The sequence below is a fragment of the Strigops habroptila genome, chromosome 10 (genome assembly GCF_004027225.2).
Source record: "Strigops habroptila isolate Jane chromosome 10, bStrHab1.2.pri, whole genome shotgun sequence".
NCBI classification, from domain to species: Eukaryota; Metazoa; Chordata; class Aves; order Psittaciformes; family Psittacidae; genus Strigops; species Strigops habroptila.
In genome coordinates this window covers 42180480-42204140 of record NC_046359.1, presented here as the reverse complement: position 1 = coordinate 42204140, position 23661 = coordinate 42180480, and the positions used below count along the sequence as shown (strand labels likewise).

The window sequence follows — 23661 nt, the reverse complement described above, 5'->3', positions numbered from 1 at the left end:
TCACCAGATACTACTGCAATGAGAGAAATTTTCTTACTGCAGAAAGCAGTTTTAGTAAAATAAAAATCCTAAATTTCCGTAGTTTATTCACTCTGTAAATTGGGTATCTCCTGCACTCCAGGTTCTTGTCTCCTCCTGCTGGTTTTCCTATAGTACTTTATATTCTTGAGGTGAAATTGTTTCTGCTTGTACTTTCTGACCCACCTATAGATGCAGCAGGGCGTTACAAAGCTGGTGTCTTTATGTTATGGGCTGCTTGCGTTCTCTTGGGAAGCGTAGTGGAGAATGCCATCACTGCAGAGGCACCGTGCTGTCATGTCATCTACATGTGAGATAACTGCCAGAGAAGTTTTACTCTACTCAGATTTGGACTTCCCAAAAGCTTTAGTATGAATTTTGTTTACTGAATGCGGAAATACTTATTTCCCATCTACCCTCTTCTCAGGGGCGAGGAGGGGCTGTCAAGAAGAATGTTTTGTAACTTTTAAGGTCACTTATGGACCTTAAATGGAATTTAAGGTCCCATTTGTACCCATTGGTACCAGTGGGTACCATTGGTGCCCATTGGTACCATTAAGGTCCCATGTACCCATTTCTGGGTACATTTGTGTAACCTTTCTCCCTCTAGTCTTCCTATATGGAAATAGGCTTTCTTAAAATTATTAAATGGTGAGGTGAAGTACATAATTTCTTCCACTTATTCCATGCAATCTGTCCTCACATTCCCTGATTTTTTTATTTACATATTTTTAAGAGTTGCAGTCCTTTATTGTAGAAATTTAGTTCTTCTTCCTATTAGTTTCTGTGTTTCTGTTCCTGCTCACAAAGCTTAGTCTTCAGCAGATCGTGATACTTTGTACACTGGAAACCAATATGCTTTTAAATTGCTACAGTGGCCAATGGTCTTGTATGCTTCCAGATTTTCACTTTATTCTCAGTGCTTGAGTCATGTACAGAACAGCCCCATCCACGTGTACATAACTTCTAACGCTAAGCTGGAATTTAGCAAGTGTCAGTTTGCTGCTACATTTTCTCTATTCTGTACGGTTTAGTCAAGTACAGAAACCTCTTCCTAAGTGGCTTGAATGTGGGGTTTGGACAGAGGGAGACTTGTTATATTTGAGATGTAGCTTGCAGTCCTTCTCTTCCTTACTGGCTTGCAACTCTGCTCTTCTAATATGCTTTGGTTAACATGTTGCCTGGTATTTCCAGCCACTTTCCATAATAAGAATGGAATTTGCAGATGTAGATCATGCTGCCCTTGAGCTAAAACACAGCCTTTTTGCAGGGGGGAGTGCTGCTCACTGGAATACTTGGGGCACAAAGGACAAGAAGCAGTTTTCATAAAGATAGATCATAGTCCCGCATGTGGAGATGGAGGGATCCCTGAACTGTAGATACGGACATCCAGTGTTGAGGACAGGATGCCTTCCTTTGAGCTCCCTATATGCAACCCATGATTCTCTGTCATTCTTGCTTTCCTTTTGGCAGTGTGAAGATGCCCCCAGAATGGAAACGGTTGTCTGATCCTACTGGAGAAACAGCTTCAGAAAGGGGTGTCCTGGTGGGAGCTACTTGTTAGTCGTGTGAGGCTGGCACCTCAGTAGGGGAGTCACATATGCCACTGTGTATGTGATCTTCTGCAGGCACAAATGATAGGACTCTGAAACTTAAGGTTTTCATCTGATAATATCCATGATATCCACTTGTCTGCAGGTGTCTGCGTGGGATTTGGAAATAACTGAGGGTATACTCAGGTTTAGCTACTTCACAACCTGAAATTTTGATGCATTCTGTACTGGTCCTGTGCTCATTTCTTAGAGTGCAGTGCAGGGTAGCAGTCATTTACTTGTGATAAAAGCTGAGTGGATGAGAAATGTGAATATAACATGTTTGCATTATTCTTCATGAAGTACTGCATTTCTAATAACTACAATAGGCATGCTTTTCTTCTAAAGGAGAATGTTATAATAAGGAATTTGTTCTTGTCCACCAAAACCCTTTCAGACTTCAGTACTGTTTATACCTTTATGCTTTATGACTGTGTGTACATTTTAAACTTATTACAGAGCTTATGGTGCATTTAGGCTATTTGTCTTACACATCTCATTTTGGAAGACGCATGAGTCCTTTTAGTTTAATTACCTGGTTTTCAAGTTCACAGTCATAATGGATCTACAGATTGTGAAGATGATAGCAAATACAAAATGCTGCCAAACTAAAGAGGGAAGAACAACAAAACATAGTACATAATTAGAAAGCACCAAGTTCTCTTTTCCAGAGCATTGATTTGTTTTGTTCTGTTTCCTTCAACAAGAGGTAGAACCTAAATATAAAGCGTGGCAGCTTAAAATGGAGTGAAAAGTTATTTGTTTCACTGAGGAAAAAAAACAAACCTGTCCTTCTCCAAGAAGGATACAAGGAAAATTCCTCTGAGGGCGATTCCTCAAGGAATTCATATTGACACAAGTGTAAACAGTCCAATTGTTGAGCAATATCTTAGCAAGATAAACTGTTAAACAAATAGATTGTAAAAAGCTTGATGTAGTAGCATATGTTTGTGAAGTAGTAATGAAAAGTAGTTAGTGCTGTTCCAATATTGGGGAGTTTCCTTTCTTTACAGCATGTTTTTTTTTTAAATCAGAGACAATGATGTAGTGCTTTGTGAATGAAGTTGCATCAGTATTGCTCTGTTCTCCTGATAGGTTAGGTAACTTGGACTGCTTTGTTTCCTACATTCAGGTGGAGGTGAGGAACAAACAAAACAAAACAAGATGACTTTTACACCTAACCAGCCACATAGTTTGGTTGGCTATGAATGTCAAAATTACATAGCTATGAAAATCAAAACTAGAGACAGATTAACAGCGTTATGTTGGGCATAGTTGTTAGTATATTTCCTTGTTGAAAGATCAGGGATGGTGACTGTATTCTACCCTCTATCTCTTTTTGTTGTTGTTGAGCTTTCATTGTTGGCAGGTATTTGTTTGTTTTAAGGCAGCCTAACTTAACACAGTAGATACTGATACTCTATGATAGCAATAGATGTGCTGATAGGAATCATAACTTCTGGAGGACTATTCCAACACAAGCACCTCTAAATTTTGCACCCATGCTAACTTTAGCACTGCGCTTTAATGCTCCAATTGTGGCAACCACGATCCTGTCTAATAGCCAGTTATGACTGAACCTTGTAAGAGTAGTGTTCAAATCCTGCCATTCATGAAATTCGGTGTCTTAAGGAAATAATGTGGAATTTTTAATGCCCTCTTTCCTCCCTCAGTAGCTAGGCTGGGCTTCTCAATATGGTTGACTTTTGTTTACTGCCCCGTGAATAGTTGTTCTCAAGATCATATTTATAAATACTGAGACTGACTTGTTTTCTTACAGGTGCCACAAAATATACTGATAAAGATAATGGAGGGATGCTTGTATGGTCTCCATATCATAATATTCCAGATGCCAAGTGTAAGTCCTTCCCTGCTTAGGAATTTGAATGCTTAATTGTAACTAAATAATTGTTTCTGGTGTGCCTGTTCATTCTTTATTTTTACACACAGTGAAACTGCAAATTAGTAAATTAAACACAAAGCTTCTCTTTTATTTTTTATTTAGAGAACTCCACGGAAAGAAAAGATCACCTTCTCTTATTTTATAGTTAAGTCTTTGTTTCAAATCAAAACCTGTGTTGATTCATCATCAATGTCCGTAAAACCTTTAGTTATTAGTAAAAGAATAAAACATCTAAACATGAGGAACTTGCTGCTCTAAATTGCTAGAAGAAATTACAGTGGATAAATTCAGAAAAGGTGTGTTGAGGTGCCATTTAACAGGGAATTACTATTTCTGTCTTATCAGGAAAAACTGAGCATTTTCTCCCTTCTGAAGTGATGGGACTCATCTGACTAAATGTGAACAGTTACCTGTTTAATCTAGTTTACACCTGCCTCCTATGCTGTAATTTCCCATATGTAATATAGGGAAATAAACTTTGAGGATGCAGTCATGAGAACCTGGTCCTCACAGACAGTAACTACCTGTTACTAGTAGTTGAGGGAACATACCTGCTTCTACTGCAGAACAATTAGAAATAAAATACTCTACCCCTCTGGTTACTAAACACTTCCTTCATTCCTTTAAAGTACAAAAAAATAGTCATGGCAAGGACATCTCTGATCTGTTTGAATAATGAGGATATCATTACTTCCCTTTCTCAGTCATGCTTCCTTTCAGCTACGTTTAGCTGCCACTTAACTGAGAACTGTAGAAGGTGAGGAGCGTTTCTTTAAAAACAAAAATTACCCATTGAAGATCAAAATTAGCAGGACTTGATTGCAAAGTGAGGGGAAGTGCCCAACACAAAGCTGGCTTTAGCATGGCCAAAAATCACTTAAAAAAATGTTACTGGTGAATTTGATGACCTAATTATTCAGTCTTAATATTCTCTATTGAAAACTGACTTTGTGCCATGGTTAAAATGAATGTTGGTGAGTGAAATCTATGTAAATGTCAAGGATATGCATAATCATTGATCTAGAATCTCTTTACATTAATTTTTAACATGTTTGGGAATACGAACAGTAGAAGTAGTTCAATTTAAAACTAACCTAGGTGTCTGTGTTCTTTGGAGTGGGTTCCAGGAAGACATAGCCTTTCAATAACTAGCTAGTCTCTGATTTAAATAAATTATGAGCCTCTGTGGCTTTGTTGTGATAAAAATGCGAAAGTAAGTATCTTTTTCACTGAGAATTAGCTTGTGTAAAAAGTTTATAAAATTAAATTAAAGACAGTGGGTTTATTATTTTTAAAGCTATGAATATATTTAAGGTTTTGGGGGATCTGGGCCTGTGCAGTGTAGTAAAGCATGGAAAGACCATTTTCCCACGTTAGTTGTCTAATTCTGTGTCTCCTTATAGAACTAAAAGTACTAAAGAATAATTCTGACATTGCTTTGTTACAGTGGATGAATATATAGCAATAGCAAAGGAAAAACATGGATACAATGTGGAACAGGTAAGTGCTATGAGAGTGCTCATTTAAAGGATTTTTTTTTTTATATATAAAAGAATAACACAACTCTTTTTATTCTTTTCCCCTTGGTTACCATTAATTAACGCTGTTTCTCTTCAGGCACGGCAGCAAACACTGCAGTTAAATGGATCTGCATACAGTTGTGGTCTGGATTCTCTGCAAAAGATTGAGCTCTTTGTTTTCATGACATGCTCAGCTTGTAATGTGCACTTTTGAAAAGGTTTGGTATGTTTCTTGATACACTGGGCATGTCATGCAATTGTGTGTGTATAGTTAAAGAATTTCCTAGGAAAGCAGCTTACAAATTTAATGTTTAATATTAGAATTGAAATATGGTGCAATTTTTAACTATTAATTGTGGTAGGGACACCACTGGGAAGGTTTCTTGTACATTTAAAAAAAGAGAGACAAACCAACTTTAAGTGAGTGTTTTTCAGAGGCAAGAGAACAGAAATTCTAGGATTGAGGATAAGAAACAAGTTCATTTTGGTTTTTTTCTTATAGTCTTTAGTCTGTAACCTTTTACAGTCTTTGTACTGTAAAAAGTACTTTGCTGATCTGCACTCAGTTCTGTTGTCATTTTCTTCATAAACCAATTTATGTAAGTTGATATTACATCTTGCAAAAAATATTTGGTGTACAAGTGGAAATGAGTTGTATGATCAAGTTTTGGACGATGGGAGTTCATAATAGCAATGACTTGCTAGTCAACTGCTATCTGAAAGAGGCTGCCAATGTTGCGATGTCCAGAATACCTGCAGTTTGGTGATGTTTGTTTCTGCTTTGGCTTTTATTAGGGGAGAGAGGGAACTGAGGGATCTCAAACTAAGTCCACAAAAAAGACCAATTTCCAAAATAACTTCTGGTACAAAGTATTTTCAGACTGTTCCCAGTGCAATAAAAATTATCTTTGCAAGAGGTTGCTTATCACTTGCCATTTTAACAAGAGGTTTGCTATGTCCAGGTTATTAGAAGATGTGAGGTCAGGGGTTTGGAGAGCTGATGAACAAGTGGTGATCATGTCTGCACTATATCATAGATAGAACCATAGAATGGTTTGGGTTGGAAGGGACCTTAAAGCTCATCCAGTTCCAACCCCCTGCCACAAGCAGGGACACCTTCCACTAGAGCAGGTTGAAACTGGGGTATGGTTGAAACTTGGGTGGATTACCTTTCCAAGTGCGAGACTTGGCTTCAAATCTGTCATTGGTTCTCTGGCAGAAAGTCTAATCAGCTTTAAGAATATAAAGAAATTAAATTATGTAAGAAAGTATAGTTAAATTTCCATTCCTTATTAGGTGCACATGACATGGAAATGGCCGTGCTGTTATTTGTGGGTTGGAGAATTGTAGAAAGACCACTCTTACTTTGAACTTTCAGACTTGCATTTTGGATGATCCTCTGGCTGCTGAAAAGTATTTTTATTTTCTTTTTTGAGTGGACTGGTAATAAAGGCCTGAAGACCTGTAAGGAACTGTGTATGTGATGCATGCTTGTAAAGGAAGAAAGCAGGTCAGATTTGAGCCTGTCAGCTTAGTTCATGCTCTTTCAGAATTATTGCTGCCACGCCAACCTTAAATTGTCTAGCTTTCATACCTTTATTGAAGTACAGATGTGCCCACTCTTCATATTGTCTGCAAAGAGAATTCTGTAACCTATAGTACATAGTCAGTAAAATTGTAAATACATTTTGAGAAGAGGTTCTGATAGCCAAATTTTATTTTAAAGAAATAAGTTGCCTTTTTTTAAACTTGCCTCAACATTTTAGAAAGTTGACTGAATCCAAAAAGGGACTATTTCTTTTCAAAGGCTCTCGGCATGTTGTTCTGGCATAAACACAATATTGAGAAGTCCCTTGCGGATCTGCCCAACTTCACTCCTTTCCCTGATGAATGGACAGTTGAAGATAAAGTCCTATTTGAACAAGCATTTAGTTTCCATGGAAAGAGCTTTCACAGGATCCAGCAAATGGTAAAGTAATATTTTAATCAGAAGCATTAAACAGTTCAGATTCACTAAGAACTAAGGCTCCTGTTGGGTTAAAGTCTCATGATTTCTGTCTAAAAGCTTCAGGAACAACCTTGAATGTAACATTTAAGTTAATTTCATCATGTCTCTTGGACCTATTGATTTTTCACTCTAATAAAACCTCTCCTTCCCTTCTCCTTTAGAAAATATACAAAATACATCCCTCCTTTTTGTCTCCTCCATGCATTTAAAATCTTTGCTAAAGATGGTTGTAAAGAGAGCAGAATTATAATCTTGGGGTGCGATTCTAATTTTAACAAGTATTAATATGTAATGAATTCTTCTAGCTTCCAGACAAGACTATTGCAAGCCTTGTAAAATACTACTATTCTTGGAAAAAAACTCGCTCTAGGACAAGTTTGATGGATCGACAGGCTCGAAAACTAGCTAATAGAAATAATCAAGGTGACAGGTAAGTTTTATATTCTTAAGTAGCTAACCAGAGACTGAAGTCTTTAGAAGTAGAGATGTCAGGGTAATTTCCATCCACTATGTTTCAGCATAAGCCACATTTTTAGGTTTGAGCATCATTTAGCAAGGGGTTTGGTACCTGTGTTTTAAGAACTGTATCACTGCAGTCATTGGTGGTGTTGTAAGTGCTTTAATGGATAACTGTAGAAAACAAGGGTTCAAAAAAACCTGAAGTCTGTGAATGTGGCTTACAAATAATGCTTTATTTGAGTAGTCTAACCCTATATTTTTGTGTGGGGAGTAGAGTGGTTTTGTGGGTGGGGGATTTTCTGTGGTCTTTTTTCTTGCTTGCTTGTTGTTTTTTTTTTTTGAACCAGAATGGAGTTAAAACTGAAAGATCAACCACTATAAAGAGCTGTAGCAATTAGCATGCCCAAATACTGATTTATAACAAAGCTTTACATAAAATCTTATTTTAGGAGACTTAGAACCACCATCGATCAAAGAGAATTAGAGCTCAAAATAGTTGTAAATTGTCTTGGGTAGAGGAAATGACGTTTCCCCTAGTACCTATGAAATTAAAATTATACTGCACTTATTATACGGGAGTATTAACTTACATTTCTTTTTTTAAAGTGATTTTATACATTGAATGTACAAGTAACATCATCATGTTTATGTTGGAAGTATGATTTTACATCTTCAGAAAACTGTTTACCTGGAGCAAAAGTGTCTTCCTTAATTATATGTTATTGAAAAGAACTCCTGAAGTCTAAAATTAGTATGCTTACTTCCGACTCTATAGCTGAAAAATCACTGAAGAAAATCAGTTTGCTTCTAATACGGCATTTTTTTATTTATTCCTAATAACTGGAAAGTTTTGTGGTGTTCTTACATTCATTTATTCAGAAATCTTATTGTGTGAATAACTGGATTGGACTCAACTAACCTATTACCTGTTCAACCTTTTCTCTTTGATTTAATTCATCAGATTTCTTTCCTCTCCCCCCCAATTACTAGATCTTGAGCACTTTGGTGACAAGCAGTCCTGTGTTTTCCCATCTTACATTGTCCCCTTTTGCTCTACACAGACTAATGTGGCAAATTAAAGGTTATTTGTAGCTTTGGTATAGTTGACCACATAAGTGTTCATGCTGGCACAAGTGGTTGAATTGAAGAAAGGTGACACCAAAATATTTCAGCAGAGCAGTACCACCACTGTTTAAAGTCATTTTGAAACTACAGTTTGGGATTGCTTGTTTTTCATCATAATTATTAGCATTTAATAGAGGAAATATGTTTGTAACAGCTCTCTTTTGAAAACTACAATTAATTTTGAGATGCTATATACTTGGATAATTCTGTCTTACTCTGATATATATTTATATTTGGGTTAAAAAATAGATAAAATGACCAGCTTCTTATAATCTGTCCTCAGTGATGATGACGTAGAAGAAGCTCATCCAATGGATGGAAATGATAGTGATTATGATCCCAAAAAAGAAGCCAAAAAGGAGGTAACAGATAGCTTAACGGTGAATGTCAGTTTGTTTGTTTTCTGTGAATGTGTTACTGTGAAGAACATGACTTGTAGTGAAGAGGTTTAGCTTGTAGCCCACTGAAGTCACAGCGGTTTTAGGTGATCAATATCTTGACAACTTCTGATTGGTGAAACAACATTCCCCCTCCCTCTGTCTTGTTAAGGTGCTTACAGTTTTACTAGTTATGAATTATTGAAATCTAAATGTTTTCTCTTGCATTTTAAAATTAAATGATGTTTTTCCAAGAAGAACTTTTTCTATTCCTTCAAAGCCACAGGGAGGTTGTGCTTTTCAACTAATATGTGGCTTTACTGAGGTGCTTTCTACTGATAAATGTAGAGAAAAACATTTTTGCCTCGTCTAATGAGCACTTACTGTTAGCTTTACAAATAAGTGCTGTGTTTGGAGTATGTTCAGGTTTTGGGTTTTTGGGGGGTTCTTTTGTTAAATATTGTTTATGAATAAGACTAGAAAAACAGTTAAGTGTGCAAATGTTTATTTCCTTTATTAACTTAATGCACTTGTGATTTTCCTGTAATGGGACAGTTCATACTTCTTGAGAATGTGAGAGGTAGTGCAAAACCTCAACATTCCCATGAAGTGGTATTTATGATTATTAATAAACTTTGCAGTTCTGTCAAAGATGATGTTGAGTAAGAGACCGAGAGGTTTAGGGTCAGTTCTCAGCTTTGCAATGACCTTCAATGTATTGCTTTATCTAATGCCTCAAGAAAAAGGACAATTACTTTCTGTAAAGAAAAGAGCTTTTTGGGTTTTTTTAATGTGCCAGGATGTTTCTGTAAAAAGAGTTTTTTGGGTTTTTTTTAATGTGCCATGACGTTTCTTAGAACTTGAAATGGCACAAGGTCTAATAATAAACCTTTTTACATTTCATTCTGCTGCTGTAACAATGTTCTTGCAATCTGTTGATTTGAGTTGCTGCATAAGCCACTTCTAAATAAGGGCTATTTTGTTCAATTTACTCTCCTTGGTTATTGTTTGAATTGCTACATGCAGTACAAAATGAAAGTGGTTTCTCGATAGACTTCTAGGAACAGAACAAAGAGGTTTGCAATTTCTGATGAGCTGCTTGGATCTACATAAGATAATCTTGTGACCTAATATTTCTGGTAGGATTTGCGTACTTTCAGTTTCTAAGCAAATTATAAACTAGGTAGGCTACTTGAATGTGCAGAGCAATGGGAACTTTCTGTTACTAGGAAAGACTAAAATAAGCCAAACACTCTAGTTTGGCAAGACAAAATCTTGAGAGAATATTTTCACTTTAAATCCAGATTGAGCAGACAGGAACTGCAATTTCATACTGGAAGAGCAATGCAGAACCAAAACCCAAATGGCATAAATGTTCCAGAAGTAAACTTAACCTTGGGATTTCTAGCTGTCAGAGACGTAATGCTCTGTATCAACTTTCCAAGGAAGAGCAAGTATCTTAAGTGCAAATATCTTAAATGGCCTCTATGAAGTCTCTGGACTGGATTAAGATGTTACATTAGCTGGGAAGAGAATGTGGCAGAAGGTCAAGCATAGTAGAACAAAATACTGTTTGCTGACCTGTACTAATACCGGAAAACATATTAATAGTGGCTGCTGCAATTTGTTTTCTCTTCATGGTGATCAGATAACCACCTCCTCTTAACTTGCATGGATGCCAGCAGGCAGGAGCAGTAGGGAGCTGCTCGAAGTAGCAAAACGCCTGAATCCCATCTCTGTTCTGGTACTGAGCATTGCTTTGAATTGGAAAACCCTTGCGGGAAAAGTAATTTTTGCTTCCGTACTCCTGGTTTGTAGGGAACTTACATGGTTGCTCTATGGGAGTCACATACATGCAGACTAGCTGTTGTGCAGCAATGCCTATTGAAAACAAGGCTGAAATTTTTAGGTTTCCAAACATGTCAAACAGCAGTTACAAAGCCTTCATCTCCTCTTCGCTATCCGTTTCCACTTCAGAAAGCAAACAACAAAGGCTTAAGTTTGCTAAATTACATAGATTTTCATAATAACTGCCAAAGTACATCCGTCCTTTCTCTGCCAAATCTCAAATCCTCTCCCAAAGCAAAACAGTGCTATCACTTCCCATAGAGTGCTTACAGCAGGGAAGAGTGTCATCTTGCATTCTTGCCCTTCCTAGTTGACTCCAGTTCTTCTCCCTCGATCTTCACCTGAACTCTTCATATCTGATCAGAAATAAATGTGTAAATTCACTGATTACTTCGTTTGAACATGTAATATATATGTATGTATTCTTTACCTTCTGCTTACGTAAGAGGTTCTCGATTTTTTGCTCTCTTTCACAGTATTCAGACTGTGTTTTCTATACCACTTATTGTGTTTTCAGCCGTGTTTAAACACAAGTTTTGAAAACTGACTTTTCTAAGACTTAATGCAGGCTTATCCAGCAAATGCTCCATCAGCTCCTCTGCAAGTCTTAGCTTGGATACTACATGCAGAGGAGGATGTTAGCTTAGGTTATCTTTGTCATAAATATGACATTAAAATGCTGTGTGATACTTTAATAAAGTTGTAGACAAGATACTGTTATTCTTTAATGATTTATTTCTTGTAAATTAAAGGGCAATAATGAGCAGCCTGTTCAGACCAGCAAAATAGGTCTGGGTAGAAGAGAATATCAGAGCTTGCAGCATCGCCACCATTCTCAGCGTTCCAAATGCCGTCCACCAAAAGGCATGTACCTGACCCAGGAAGATGTGATAGCTGTTTCCTGTAGTCCCAATGCAGCCAACACAATTCTTAGACAGCTGGATATGGAACTAATCTCATTAAAGCGACAGGTACCACGGGTTATTGGTCTTGTTTTGTTTTCATCTCAGATTGTTCTGATTGTAATGATTTTGAAGATTATCTGTGAAGATTCTGAAACTTCTTTAATGTGAGTCTTCCTAACTTTGTTGTCACCAGAAATGCTGGACACTAGCTGACTAGCTGTTCTTTGGTTTATGTTTTATGTTAATAACATGGAAAAAGATGACTTCCTTTTAAAAAGAAGCAAAAAGAGGGGGGAGTATGGCATGAAAACAATATTACAAACTTGGGGACAGGAGAAAACTAACGTCGCATTTGGTGTGATTTTTTTTAACTTCTTTAAAAGTATTTGTGTAACAAGTGAGAATAAGACCAATGAATCAGAGGAAGTTACATTTATTATGTTTAAAATTGTAGCTGTTTTTCTGGATGTCCTTCCCCACATACCATGAAGAGGGTGGGAGGGGGGAGGAAATCATGGACTTAGTTATTTCTTTCTTTGAGCTTTCTAACTCTTAACCAAATTTAGAAGAGCTTTGTAGTCCTCACCTTTAAGAGGACAACTGCCTGCATCCTTTGCATGAAGAAATGAACTTTTGACACTTTAAGTTGAAACACAGAATCTATTCAGCTTCTCAGGATACAGCAGTATGTGCATGTTTGCTTTCTAGGGGTGATGGGGCTACAAAGTCAAGGCTTATCTCCTGGAATTTCTGCCTCCTTATAGATCACTAAGAGCTGCCATGTTGCAAAACCATGGAGTGAATGAAGGGTTTCATGGGGTTTTTGCTCCCTTATATTCTTTTACAGGAGAAATATGCTTCTTTCTGTCACAGCAGGACTCTGGGGCTCAATAGCATAGGTGGGTTTCACTCTTTAGCCTAAGTGTAGGTGAGTTAGAGCCTTGAGGTTTTGTTTCTCTTTTTTTTCTTGCAGTGATCTCAGAGGTGCAGCCTTTGGAATCTCCCACTAAGTTGTCTGCTTTTGTGTCCATACTTAAGAACACTTGTAATAGCTGTGCACCATAGTATGCAAAATTATTTTCTTAGCTATGTTACCTTATATGCATCACTGTCAGGCTGAAATGCGTAATACATACATATATGTATGATTTGGAAACTCTTTCCTTTTTATAGACTAAGTTATTTTATTTAAATACTTCAAATCATTTCAGGAATCACCCTGAAAGGAAATCATGTTGATCTAGGGTCAATAAAAAGCAGTCTTGTGAGAAGGAACCAACTGGAAACATCTTGTAAATCTTTTTTTTCCCCTTAAGTGCTTTTTTGGAGAAGGAAGAAGTTACTGTATACAGGACATCTCACTTAGAATTCCAAAGAAACAAATTTTGTGTCTGGAATACTCTGCATTCTTCTTCAAGAACACACACATCGTTATCAAAACTTGCTTGTTATGTCCTACTTTTAATATTCCTGCAGACAAACTGTTCTTCTGAAAGACTGGCTTAAATATTTTTCTCTCCATAGTAAACTATGCTGTATTTTTTTAAGGTTTTTTTTTTTTTTTTTTTTAAACAGTTAAAAGTAGTGAAGCCTTAAACCATAATATTTCTCTTTCTAACTTAGGAGGTACACTTGTGGCAATCCTAGTGAAGATATATGTGTAAAGTGACCAACTTTCTTTGTGGAGCTGATTAACTTTGTTGTTTTTGACCAAGGTTCAAAATGCTAAGCAAGTAAACAGTGCACTTAAACAGAAAATGGAAGGCGGGATTGAAGAATTCAAACCTCCTGAGGTAAATCAGAATAAATATTAGAACTTGTGGCCTTGCACTTGCATTGGTAGGAAGCTGCAGAAGTGTATTTTGCTGCAGCATAATGTTTGCACTTCAGCAGCAGCTTAAACAGGATCCATTGAATTACATGCAGGGGTGAGTCTGGCTTCTTTACAAGGAATTAGTGGTAGGCTTTTTTTATGCAACTGGCTGAATAAAGAACCAGAAAAAAACGAAATGCCATGTGTATTCGTGAGAATAGGGAGCTAAAATTGTGCCCTGATATATGGGTTGGGGGTTTTTTCCTAATTAAAAGTAGATTATGTAGATTGCTAGCAGTAAATTCTATGTTCTATGTGAAAACATGACTGTATATACATTTGGGCATCCAAAGTGAATGACTTATTACTACTGAAGTTCTCTTTTTGCTTGTTTTAAAGGCTTGGATATGAAACATAACATGAATGCAAAACACTCCAGACACCAAGTCCTAATAGTTTAGATAAATGTAGCTATAAATTCACATTCTGTCTGCATAAAGATAGTTAGCTTGTGCATAAGTTACGATAGAGCTGATACTAAGAACTGCAATAAAACAGAGGAGGAACTGTTGGTGTAGTTCTAAGCTCAAGTTGTTAAATGCTACTTCCTCTTCACGAAAGCAATCTTAAACTATAAATTTATGGTTTCATTTGAGATTTTTACCTCTGTTACAAAATGTAGTGCAAGTAAAACACATTCTGATGCTCAGATATTAATGCAGCTGTTGAAACATTTTAATAATCTTTGTGCCATTTTTCTAATTTTAATAGTCTAATCAGAAAATCAATGCCCGTTGGACCACAGAAGAGCAGCTTCTTGCAGTACAAGGTATGTTAATAGCAGTAGTAATTTGAAATCTGATGCAAAGGATTTGAAGAGGTACTCAGGCTTATGCTTGTATTTCCCTATAATGAAAAGCTGAACTTCATCTGGTCTTACAAGTCAGTCACTGGGAAAACAGCAAAAATAGAGAGAATATTTAGGGCATTCATTCAAGCAACATGACACTAGTCTTTCAGTTACCCATATTAAATCTTGAATAGAAAAGCTAAGCTGAGTTTAACAACTGTGGTAGTACCAAAAATGTCCCTTCAATCATCTTCTAAATCACCTTACATGAATTGCTCTAAAGCGGAAGACTGAAGTAATAGTTCAAGTAATAGAATTCAAAGCAAACACTTAAGACATCTTTCTGTATTCTTAAAGCAGAAAAAAAAAACAGAAGTAAAACTGCTTTACAGTTAATTTTCTCTGTTCATGAGAGAATAAAAAAGCAGACACGTACCCAGTGGAGGCCTTTTAAGAGTCTGAAGCTGGATATGGATACTTGACTAACAATCGTACTGGAGAAAAAAATGTCTCCTAGTAGGCTACTGAAACCACTAATTTGCAGTTATTTCATTTATGTGAAGGAAAACTGACTCTTGTCTTGCTTTAACATGTTCTGCCTAACATGCAAGGGAAATAATGGAGAGCTTATCACTGTCATGAAGACACTATACATTGACTCCTGTGGATCAGCTCTTTTAAGTTAATATAATGAGCTGAGTTATACACATCTGCTTTATTTCTCTGTATTTTACACCTTTCAAATGGAAAGGCTGAATTTTAGTATAAAAGCTTCAGCTGGGTTATGGTATCAGTGTAAAGTTGTCAGGTGTACCATAACTGGTAGTTATTAGCCAGATGACTGAACCCGAAGTTAGGTTTCTTTTGAGCTGCTAATGGAAATGCTGTGTCTGAAGTCAACATGCCTCTCAACTTGCATGCCTCAAACCGGGATTTGCATCTCCAAAGCATTTTCTGTCCTAAGTTCATCCTCTCAGTATTGCCAGCAAGCTCAGTTGTTTGTTTTTCCTTTTGTTCCCAAATGCAGCTGAAGGAGATACCTATTTTTAATATGATAGTCGAGTAAGTAGAATGTTTTCTGGAGAAGTGGGAAAAGTCCAGATTCATTGTGCCTGCCTTAGCGTGAAAGGATTGAAACTATCTTGCATTTTCATAGTTTAGTTATTGGAGATCTCACTAAGCATCAGTTTGAGAAGTGATAAGAATGCATTTAGCTTTTGTTAAGCTATGGCACTATGAGACCCACAAGGCAGATTATAAAGCTGGAGCATGGACAGAAGAGAATGAGGGTTGGTGAGGACTGCTTGGAGAGGAGTTCTAGTCTTCTGGTTTCTTCTTTAGGGAATGTTATGTGTTTTATCGAGGTGGTCAGCCTCAGTCCTTAAGGGTGGGGTGAGAAATCAGGCCTTCTAGAAGAAACCTGTTTTCATTGAATTTACATGTGCTTCTTATATGTATTGCTTTCTTTTTAGTCCCCTTCCTTTGCCAATGTTTAAAATGGAGTGGGGAAAGAACCTTAACGCCAGGAACAAAGTATTCAAAGTATTCCCACGCTTACCTACTGCCTGGTAGTAGAGTCTCCCTCCTGGAGTAAGAGTGCTGTAGGTATTAACCTCCTGTCCCTCTGGCTAAGGACTCTGATCTCTTGCTTCAAAATAGTTGCTTGAGCTAGTAGACTTCTGCGTGAAGGAGCCATTGTTGCCTTTTGCCCTGACTGTTTTCAGACTAAAGTAGCCATGGTTGCTGCACTAAAAGCTACAATGATGCATGTTAGGCTTGAACTTGGAAGTTGACTTGAGCATTGGGATATTTAGTTTGTACATTTAAAACAGATTTATTTCATCAAAGCATTGATACATTTTGGCATGTGCTTTTAATAATTTTACAGAAATCATAAGCATTAAGCAGGTAGGTGGCACGTCTGTGATTTGTTCACGTGAATCCAAGCGTGGAAATCATAGCAATAATTTGCAGTAATATAATTTTGGTACTGTTTCTCCTAAATGTGAAAAAACTCCTGTCATCCGTGGGCCAATCTCAAGAGATTGGCGGTAACTAAAGAGGAGGTTATGGAAAAACCCACCTTAAAATAGAGCTGAGTGTATAATCTTAATAGCAGTGTGGCTGCCTGCAGTTGGGTTGTGGACTCAGACTTATGATCTCTGAGCTGATGTCCTGCAGTATGATTTATCAGTTACTGTTCAACTTTGTCTGAACAGTTATTGAATGTAATGGGCCAGTTCATCACTTGAGGCTTTCTTCAGTTACAAACTTAATTTACGTATAGAAATGTGTAAATACAATCTTTTCAAAGTAAGACTTCAGCCATATGAAAATTGCAATTGGAAAAATGTTTTAAGACTGAATGAAAACAACAAAATTTGAATTGAAGAGCATTGCAGTGGAAAACAGTTGGGACAACCGGGATCTAACTCCACGTAAGGGAGTTGCCAGGAGCACTGTAATCCCATCACAGTGAAACTGCATCTCTCGTAACCCAGAGGCTGCCTGTTTCTGCCTTGTTGCGGTGGATTGCTTTGGACTCAGGCTGAGGTTTTATGTGCCTCTTGGTGTTTACTGTGCTGCACAACATTAAGTAGTGTAGACAGCATCAAGCCTGGATTTATGCATTTCTCCAAGGTAGACACTCAAGATGAAACACTGGAATAGTGAGCATGCTCATGTTCAGTTACACCTTTTGCAACTGGGCAAAGCTTTGAAGAGCTTGAAGGATTCCCATGATTAGGGCTACTTTCAAATGAGCTGGGAGAAAGACATTTTGTTGTCTTTTTTGAGCTTCGCTTTCAGCGACGTAATAAAATTACTCTTTTTGAATAACAGATTAAACACCTTAGAAGTACTTTTGCTTGGTGCTTAGCAAAGAATTTGTATAAGGATGTTTAAGTAATGTGCACCAGTTTGAAAGGGATGATGGGTTGGCATCAACTCTTACACATATGCCAGCACCTTATGCATAAAACTTTCATAAACATGTATGGAACTTCCTCTGTTTCTGATGCAGCTTAAAAGGATTTTGCTACATCATTGTGGTGATGTAGTCACTGGTGATGCTAGAGCAGTGCTAAATAGCACTTTGAAAAGAATCCAAAATGAGTAGTGCTGTGTGTAGCTAAACTAGGGAAATGTTATTTTCTTTAGATGTTTCTTATAGTTGGGCTCTCTGTGAAAGCAAGGTACACTGTTCTCAAACTGCTTGGAAATAGGCTTTGAGACCTTATCTTTGACAACTTTAGTTGAAGTTAGCAAACAGGCTCAGTCATTTTGCAGTTTAGGGGGAAGGAAGAAGTGTAGACAGCATAGTAACAGAAAGTGCTGAAATCCCGAAAAGTCTGAAGGAGGTTTCAAACAAAACTGTGTTTCATTTTGCTGGGCGCTTTGTTCACTTGACAAATTGTGCAGGATGTTAGATATGTTGCAGGGGCAATTTAAGAGTTGTTATAAGTTAGTAAGGGTGGTAATGGTATGAAGAATATTCAAACACTGGAGGGAGTGCTCCGTGGGCACCCACAGCTTTTAAGGAGTATAGCTGATACCTAGTACAACTGATAAAGCACAGAGCCAAATCCCTGTCTGCTTTGCCTAGATACATGCCCTCCCACATGGCTCTGCTAGGTCCCTTTGTTTTCTTTCCAAGGTTCTTGCAGTCAGGATGGTTGGATTCTTTTGTATGCCCCAGAAAAGATCTTAAATAATGTAGCTGGGCTCTTGACAGCTGAAACATCTGCTTTAGCTGCAGAAATGAACTTTTCCCTTAAATTGCAGTGAGTGAACATTACCACATCAGAAGTGCCCATTAATGAAGAAAGTAGCAAAGAGCAGAGCAAGCTGAAGGTCATACTTTCACAATTAAGTTGAAAAGGAACATAGCTTTCAGATTCGAAGCAACTCTCACTTTCTGAATCCTTTGCTTCACTTTCTGAAGTGAGGCATGAAATCAGGCATGAATTTCTTTTCCTGTAATGAGACAGAGTGCCTGTCCTCTAAGCACTGTAGTACGTTCCAAATGAGCTTAGTTATCAAGAGCTTTCACAGAAGAAGTCAAATTGTCACTCATGCATAGCTGAGAGCAGAAAATGAGTCTTCTGTTTACTCAATCTGGAATTTCTTTTATTAGTCCCCAAATTTTGAGATACTTGTGATTAAAAATATACCTTGTGCAGCTAAAAGCTGTATTCTAGGATGGCGGAGAGTTTGAGGATTTTTTTCTTAAGCAGGAGAGAAGAGGATCTAGATACATATCCTAAATACAACTGAGAAAAAATCAACAGAGTTTGTTACAATTCCAGTTTTAGGTTAAAAACTTCGGAATGTGGTACTTGAGGGGGTTTTGTGTGTTATGTGCAAATGTAGTTTTAGAACTTAAAAAGTGCATGTTGGGATTTTCTTGTGAAGTGCTTGTAAACAAAAGTGACCTACTGATGTCAATACGAAAATGAATCAAGAGTGATGTAAAGATCATCTTTGTCCTGGAGGCTTGTGCTGGGCTGTCTTATAAATACACACCAATAGCTTATATATATTTTCCCCAAGGTGGTTGTCCCAAAACCCCAGATTCTTCTACCCCGCTCACATGGTGAATGAAAGCTATAAAAAGCCTTTGTCAGGTGAATGCTTGCCAGTTGCTCTTTGTAGCCTCAGTAGAGCATGTCACAAGTTGGGGAATGAGCAGTATATTGTGACTTACGGAACTGTGCCCCCTGTTCTGCCCTGTCCTTGCTCCAGTAGCTACTGCCCTCTAGCACTTCTGCTGCACAGATTGTGGGCAGAGAAACATCTGTGTGCAGCTGGCATTGAGGGAACCTATAAAAGTTGTCAATATTTGTCCCTTGACATTTCTAGTGTTGTACCAGCTGTACGTACATGCTCAGTCACCCTCCCTCTCCCATCTTGAACTCGTCTTGGGCTCCTGCCCTCACTGGAAGCATACTGAAAGATATACTTTGTTTGTCAGAGGCCAGATCTCTGTGGTTTCACGTTGGGAGGCTTGGCGAGTAAGCCAGGATCCTTAAGAAGAGTGGGTAATGACGTCTTAATAAAGCTCTTGATTTGTATGTTGATAGGTGTGCAATTAAAACTTATTTTGTTTTAATGGAAATTGAGGCCTTCTCCTAATTGAGAAGTCCTCCTAATTAGTGAGTCCTTGGTTTGCAGGTCCCATAGGTTCTCTCTATAAATACATCACACGTAGCTGTGTCTGACTGATCCTTCACAGCTATGTTATTTACTTTGCCTTCCAGGTGTCCGAAAATATGGTAAAGATTTTCAAGCTATTGCAGATGTAATTGGCAACAAGACTGTTGGCCAAGTGAAGAACTTCTTTGTAAACTACAGGCGTCGGTTTAACTTAGAGGAGGTATTGCAGGAATGGGAAGCGGAACAAGGAACCCTGGCTTCTAATGGTGATGCTTCTGCTTTAGGGGAGGACACAAAAAATACTTCTAATGTGCCATCAGGAAAGAGCACTGATGAAGAAGATGAGGTGTGTTTTGTGTACCAGAAATAAGTAAGCATGGGTTGAGGAACAGCATTTATTTTAGTGATATAATGTAAGGTTAACTGGTGTTGGAGTGGCAAACCACATTCTAAAGAATGATGATGAGCTTGCATAGAACTTCAGCCAATGTCGTTAACCAGCTGGGAGCAGGACTGCACCTTTCATAGTGACGATCACGTTACTGTTTTACTGTTAAAATACACTTCTTGTTCTAGAAGAAGACTCTTGCTTCATAAATATTTTTAGTTCTGCTGTCTATAATGTTTTGGTTGGTGATTTCTTTTCAGTAACTTCTCAGTTTTTTGGTTTTGTTTTTTATTAAATGCTGTTTCCTGTGTAGTGGACAGTGGCAGCCCAACTGCATCGCGTTCTGGCTGGGATGGCAGTTCACGCAGTCTTGTCTTTGTCCTTTGTGCAGGCACAAAGCACTCCGGCCACTCAGTGTTTAGGCCCTTCACCTCCAGCACAGGCATCTGCTCCAGCACCTACCGCTCCCATGGCAACTTTAAATCAGCCTCCCCCGTTACTTCGTCCAGCGCTTCCTGCTGCTCCTGCTCTCCACCGGCAGCCTCCGCCGCTCCAACAGCAGGCACGGTTCATCCAGCCAAGGCCGACCCTAAACCAGCCTCCCCCTCCGCTCATCCGCCCAGCTAACTCCATGCCTCCTCGTCTAAACCCACGGCCCGTGTTAACCACGGTTAGCGGCCAGCAGCCACCCTCGCTTATTGGAATTCAGACAGAATCTCAATCCACTCTGCACTGAAGAAATAAAGCAGAATTATGCTAACTCCTACATTTGAAAAATCGAATCAGTGTACTTTTTCTTTTCTGTTTCTTTTTTCTTTTTCCAAACAATGAAGGGGAGAAAAGAGCAAGCCTTCACAGCTGTCTGACCAGTTCTACAGAGGAGCAAGCTAATACCTACACATGAATGACCACCTGTATAAAAATATTTTTATGTCAAAGACTTGTACAGCAGAACAATGCCTACAATACAGCCCTCCTCTATATGAATACCTGTTGAAGGAAGCTAACTTCTTCAATGAATAAATGTTCAACACACCAAGATCTTGTTTAACTGATTTTTACTCTATTTATTTTATTACAGGTCTTTGTAGTCGAGCATCTAACTACAGGAAAGTAGCCTGGCAAATCTAGGAATAGATAATATTGTAGGAGACTTAAATGTAGCTTCGAGGGGGTTGTGTGTGTGTGTATGTGTGTGTGTGTGTGAATTTTTGGTTTTATTTTTTACCTTTTAGTGCAAAAAAACAATAATGGCCTTAGGTTCAGAAGTTTGGCCCTGTTTAGATAACAGTAGAAGCATTTCGCGCACTTGTAAAACGTAGGTGTTTCTTCTCTTTGTGTTTTTTTCCAGAACGCTTTTTCTTGTTTAAAAAAGGTACTGTCTTGTTAAATACTCCTCTGAAAGAGCATTCCGAAGCCTCAGTGAGCTATTGTACCAAACTTACTAAATCTCACGTGTGTTCTACTCATGGAAGTTAACCGAAAACAGGAATCCAGTTTCTTGCTGCAGTATCTCTTGTGGGCTTGGGTGGAGAAAGAGGCAGCAACTTTCACCACCTAGGGGGGTGGTAGGAGAGGAACCATATAACAAGAACCATTAATTTGTTATTCCACTAATTCTTCTAATTTAAGTACAGTAGAATTTAGTTCATCATCATTAGAATGGCTGCCTGCAGTTCATGTATGCCAGATCATTGATACCTGCCTAAGAATTCATGAGGGAAGTAGAGAGGCGGGTGGTGGCAGCTGAATATTGTCACAGTAGTTACCTGCTGCCAGCCCGGTCTTGCTGTTAAATCATTATCTCTGATTTCTGCTGCTTCTGGCAGAGCTGATGAGTCAGGTTGAAGTTATTGTGGGGTTCTTTGCTTTGTTTTATTGACTAAGTAAAATCTTCATTTGGGTATTATTGGTTCCAAATTCTAGGAGATTGAAAAGTTTTCTGTCCTCTGCATTCTTGTCTGAAACCTTGATTTATGCCCAGCAGTGTTTTGGGAGTGGGTTTTTTCAGGTTTTTTTGTTCAGTCTGTTTCTTAAGTAGATGCCTCTACCCTCTGAGTAGACCAGGCTTCAGATCTTGAGTTTGAAAACTGTGTGATCTGAACCAAGCTACTGAAAAAATATCTCATTCTTGAGTATGTAATAACATTCATGTTGACTGCCGTACTATTTAGAAGATTAGTTTTGCTTATAGCTGAAATGGTGTTTGAAAATCCTTTTAAATCCATTCTGTTATTAACTAGATTTGCCTTGACTAAAATGAGACTTTATTTGAAAACGGAATGTGCTCTCCCTAGGCTTTTTCACAGATAAATTGGATGGTTTAATGATCAGTTTAGGAGCCGGCTGAGGTCTTTTTTTATGTGCAAAGAGAAGTTCTTATAGCATCAGATCCTATTTCATTTGTAAATCTAGAATTAAGGTTTGATAGCTGTGGCCTGAATTGCAATTAAGGTATTGACCTTTATCGTTCAGTTCTTCATTTAAAAATATTTTCAGATGAAACTGGAGAGATTTTTCTTTCTGAACAGCTTTCCCTGCTGTGCTGAGGTCTCGTACAAAAGGTCCTTCTTAGACATTTTCTTTCGCGTCAGAGTAGAAGCTTACATGCCACTACGTGAGCATCAGATGGCCAAGAGAAGCAGCATTGTACAACAAGCGCTGAGGAATTTGGGGTCACTGCAGCTTGTGTTCTGAGAGTCATAAGTGTCCCCTTGTTGGCTACACAAAGCTGGCTGCTCTTCAAAACCAATCTGTTACGTTTTGACATCCTTAGTATCTCAGTTTAACTGTTAAGAGTGATAAGATACATCTTCAGGGTTTCTTTTCTTATTTTTTTCTGTCTTTCTTTTTAGCATTGAGTCTCCCAGGTGTGTGTATTGTACCTTTGCTAATTTTTGTCTTGTCTCTTGTCGATAGACTTCAGTATGCAGAATGTTGGGTGTTGCAGTAGCAGTTGGCCACCACCAGCTGCTCTAAAACTGTTCAGTACATTGTAATTCCGTTTAATCTTGTTTAAATATTCGATGACTGGGCAAAGGTGCTGTATTTGAAGGGGGGAGGGAGGGTCAGAGATAGATAGTATTTCTTAATTTCCATACACTGTAGCACACAGTAGGGAACTCCTAGCATTTGTAGTACTAAGTAAGTTTGTACATAGCAAAATGTCTTTATTGTGTGCTTTGCAGAATTGCAGAATATGTGCATACAGTTTGCACGTCCTGTTTTCGGGGGGGTAGGTTTGTTTTAAGCAGTGTTTGCCTGGAGAGTGATATGCTTGCTGCTTAATCAAAGGATTAAAGTTTCAAAGAAATCTGTGTCTTCTATTTTTATGTACCTTGTAATGGTCTAATATGTTAGGGCCCTTATACTGTGATTCTCTTCTAAATTCATTTATATTTTTTTAAGAATTAGAAATAAAATTATACAATGGTGTTGATTTCAGTGGGGCATTTCTTTTGCCATATCCAGTCTCCTGTTTTGTAATGTAGTAATGAACTCTGACTTCAAGGTTGGCTTAATTTTGTCACTTTAAAGAAAAAATGTAAAATGTTTGCACACTAAAGTTTGGCAGAGAACGTGTATCCTACATTGTTCAAAGCTAATGTAACTCTACAGCTTTTTGTACAGTTTATTTTAGTTAATAAAGCAAAACGGTACTAAAAAATGCCAGATTTTACAAATGCAAGGCATAATCTGAA

The 23661-nt window shown here is 37.9% G+C and overlaps 1 protein-coding gene across 9 annotated transcripts in view; it reads left to right on the top strand.

Annotated features, from left to right (window-relative positions):
• The window catches only part of RCOR3 (REST corepressor 3), a 26773-nt gene extending 3112 nt beyond the window's left edge, over positions 1 to 23661 (top strand). For 2 of the 9 annotated variants that reach the window (XM_030500219.1, XM_030500220.1), the window contains exons 3-13: positions 3391 to 3468; positions 4961 to 5013; positions 5131 to 5251; positions 6841 to 7002; positions 7347 to 7471; positions 8909 to 9005; positions 11603 to 11821; positions 13471 to 13548; positions 14340 to 14397; positions 19677 to 19918; positions 20352 to 23661. In XM_030500219.1, coding sequence (XP_030356079.1) covers positions 5234 to 5251; positions 6841 to 7002; positions 7347 to 7471; positions 8909 to 9005; positions 11603 to 11821; positions 13471 to 13548; positions 14340 to 14397; positions 19677 to 19918; positions 20352 to 20696 — 1344 coding nt within the window. In that variant the 5' untranslated portion in view covers positions 3391 to 3468; positions 4961 to 5013; positions 5131 to 5233 and the 3' untranslated portion in view covers positions 20697 to 23661. Of the gene's footprint in view, positions 1 to 3390; positions 3469 to 4960; positions 5014 to 5130; positions 5257 to 6840; positions 7003 to 7346; positions 7472 to 8908; positions 9006 to 11602; positions 11822 to 13470; positions 13549 to 14339; positions 14398 to 19676; positions 19919 to 20351 lie in introns of those variants that run through there. The other 7 variants (XM_030500215.1, XM_030500217.1, XM_032920201.1 and 4 more) reach the window with 6 other exon arrangements.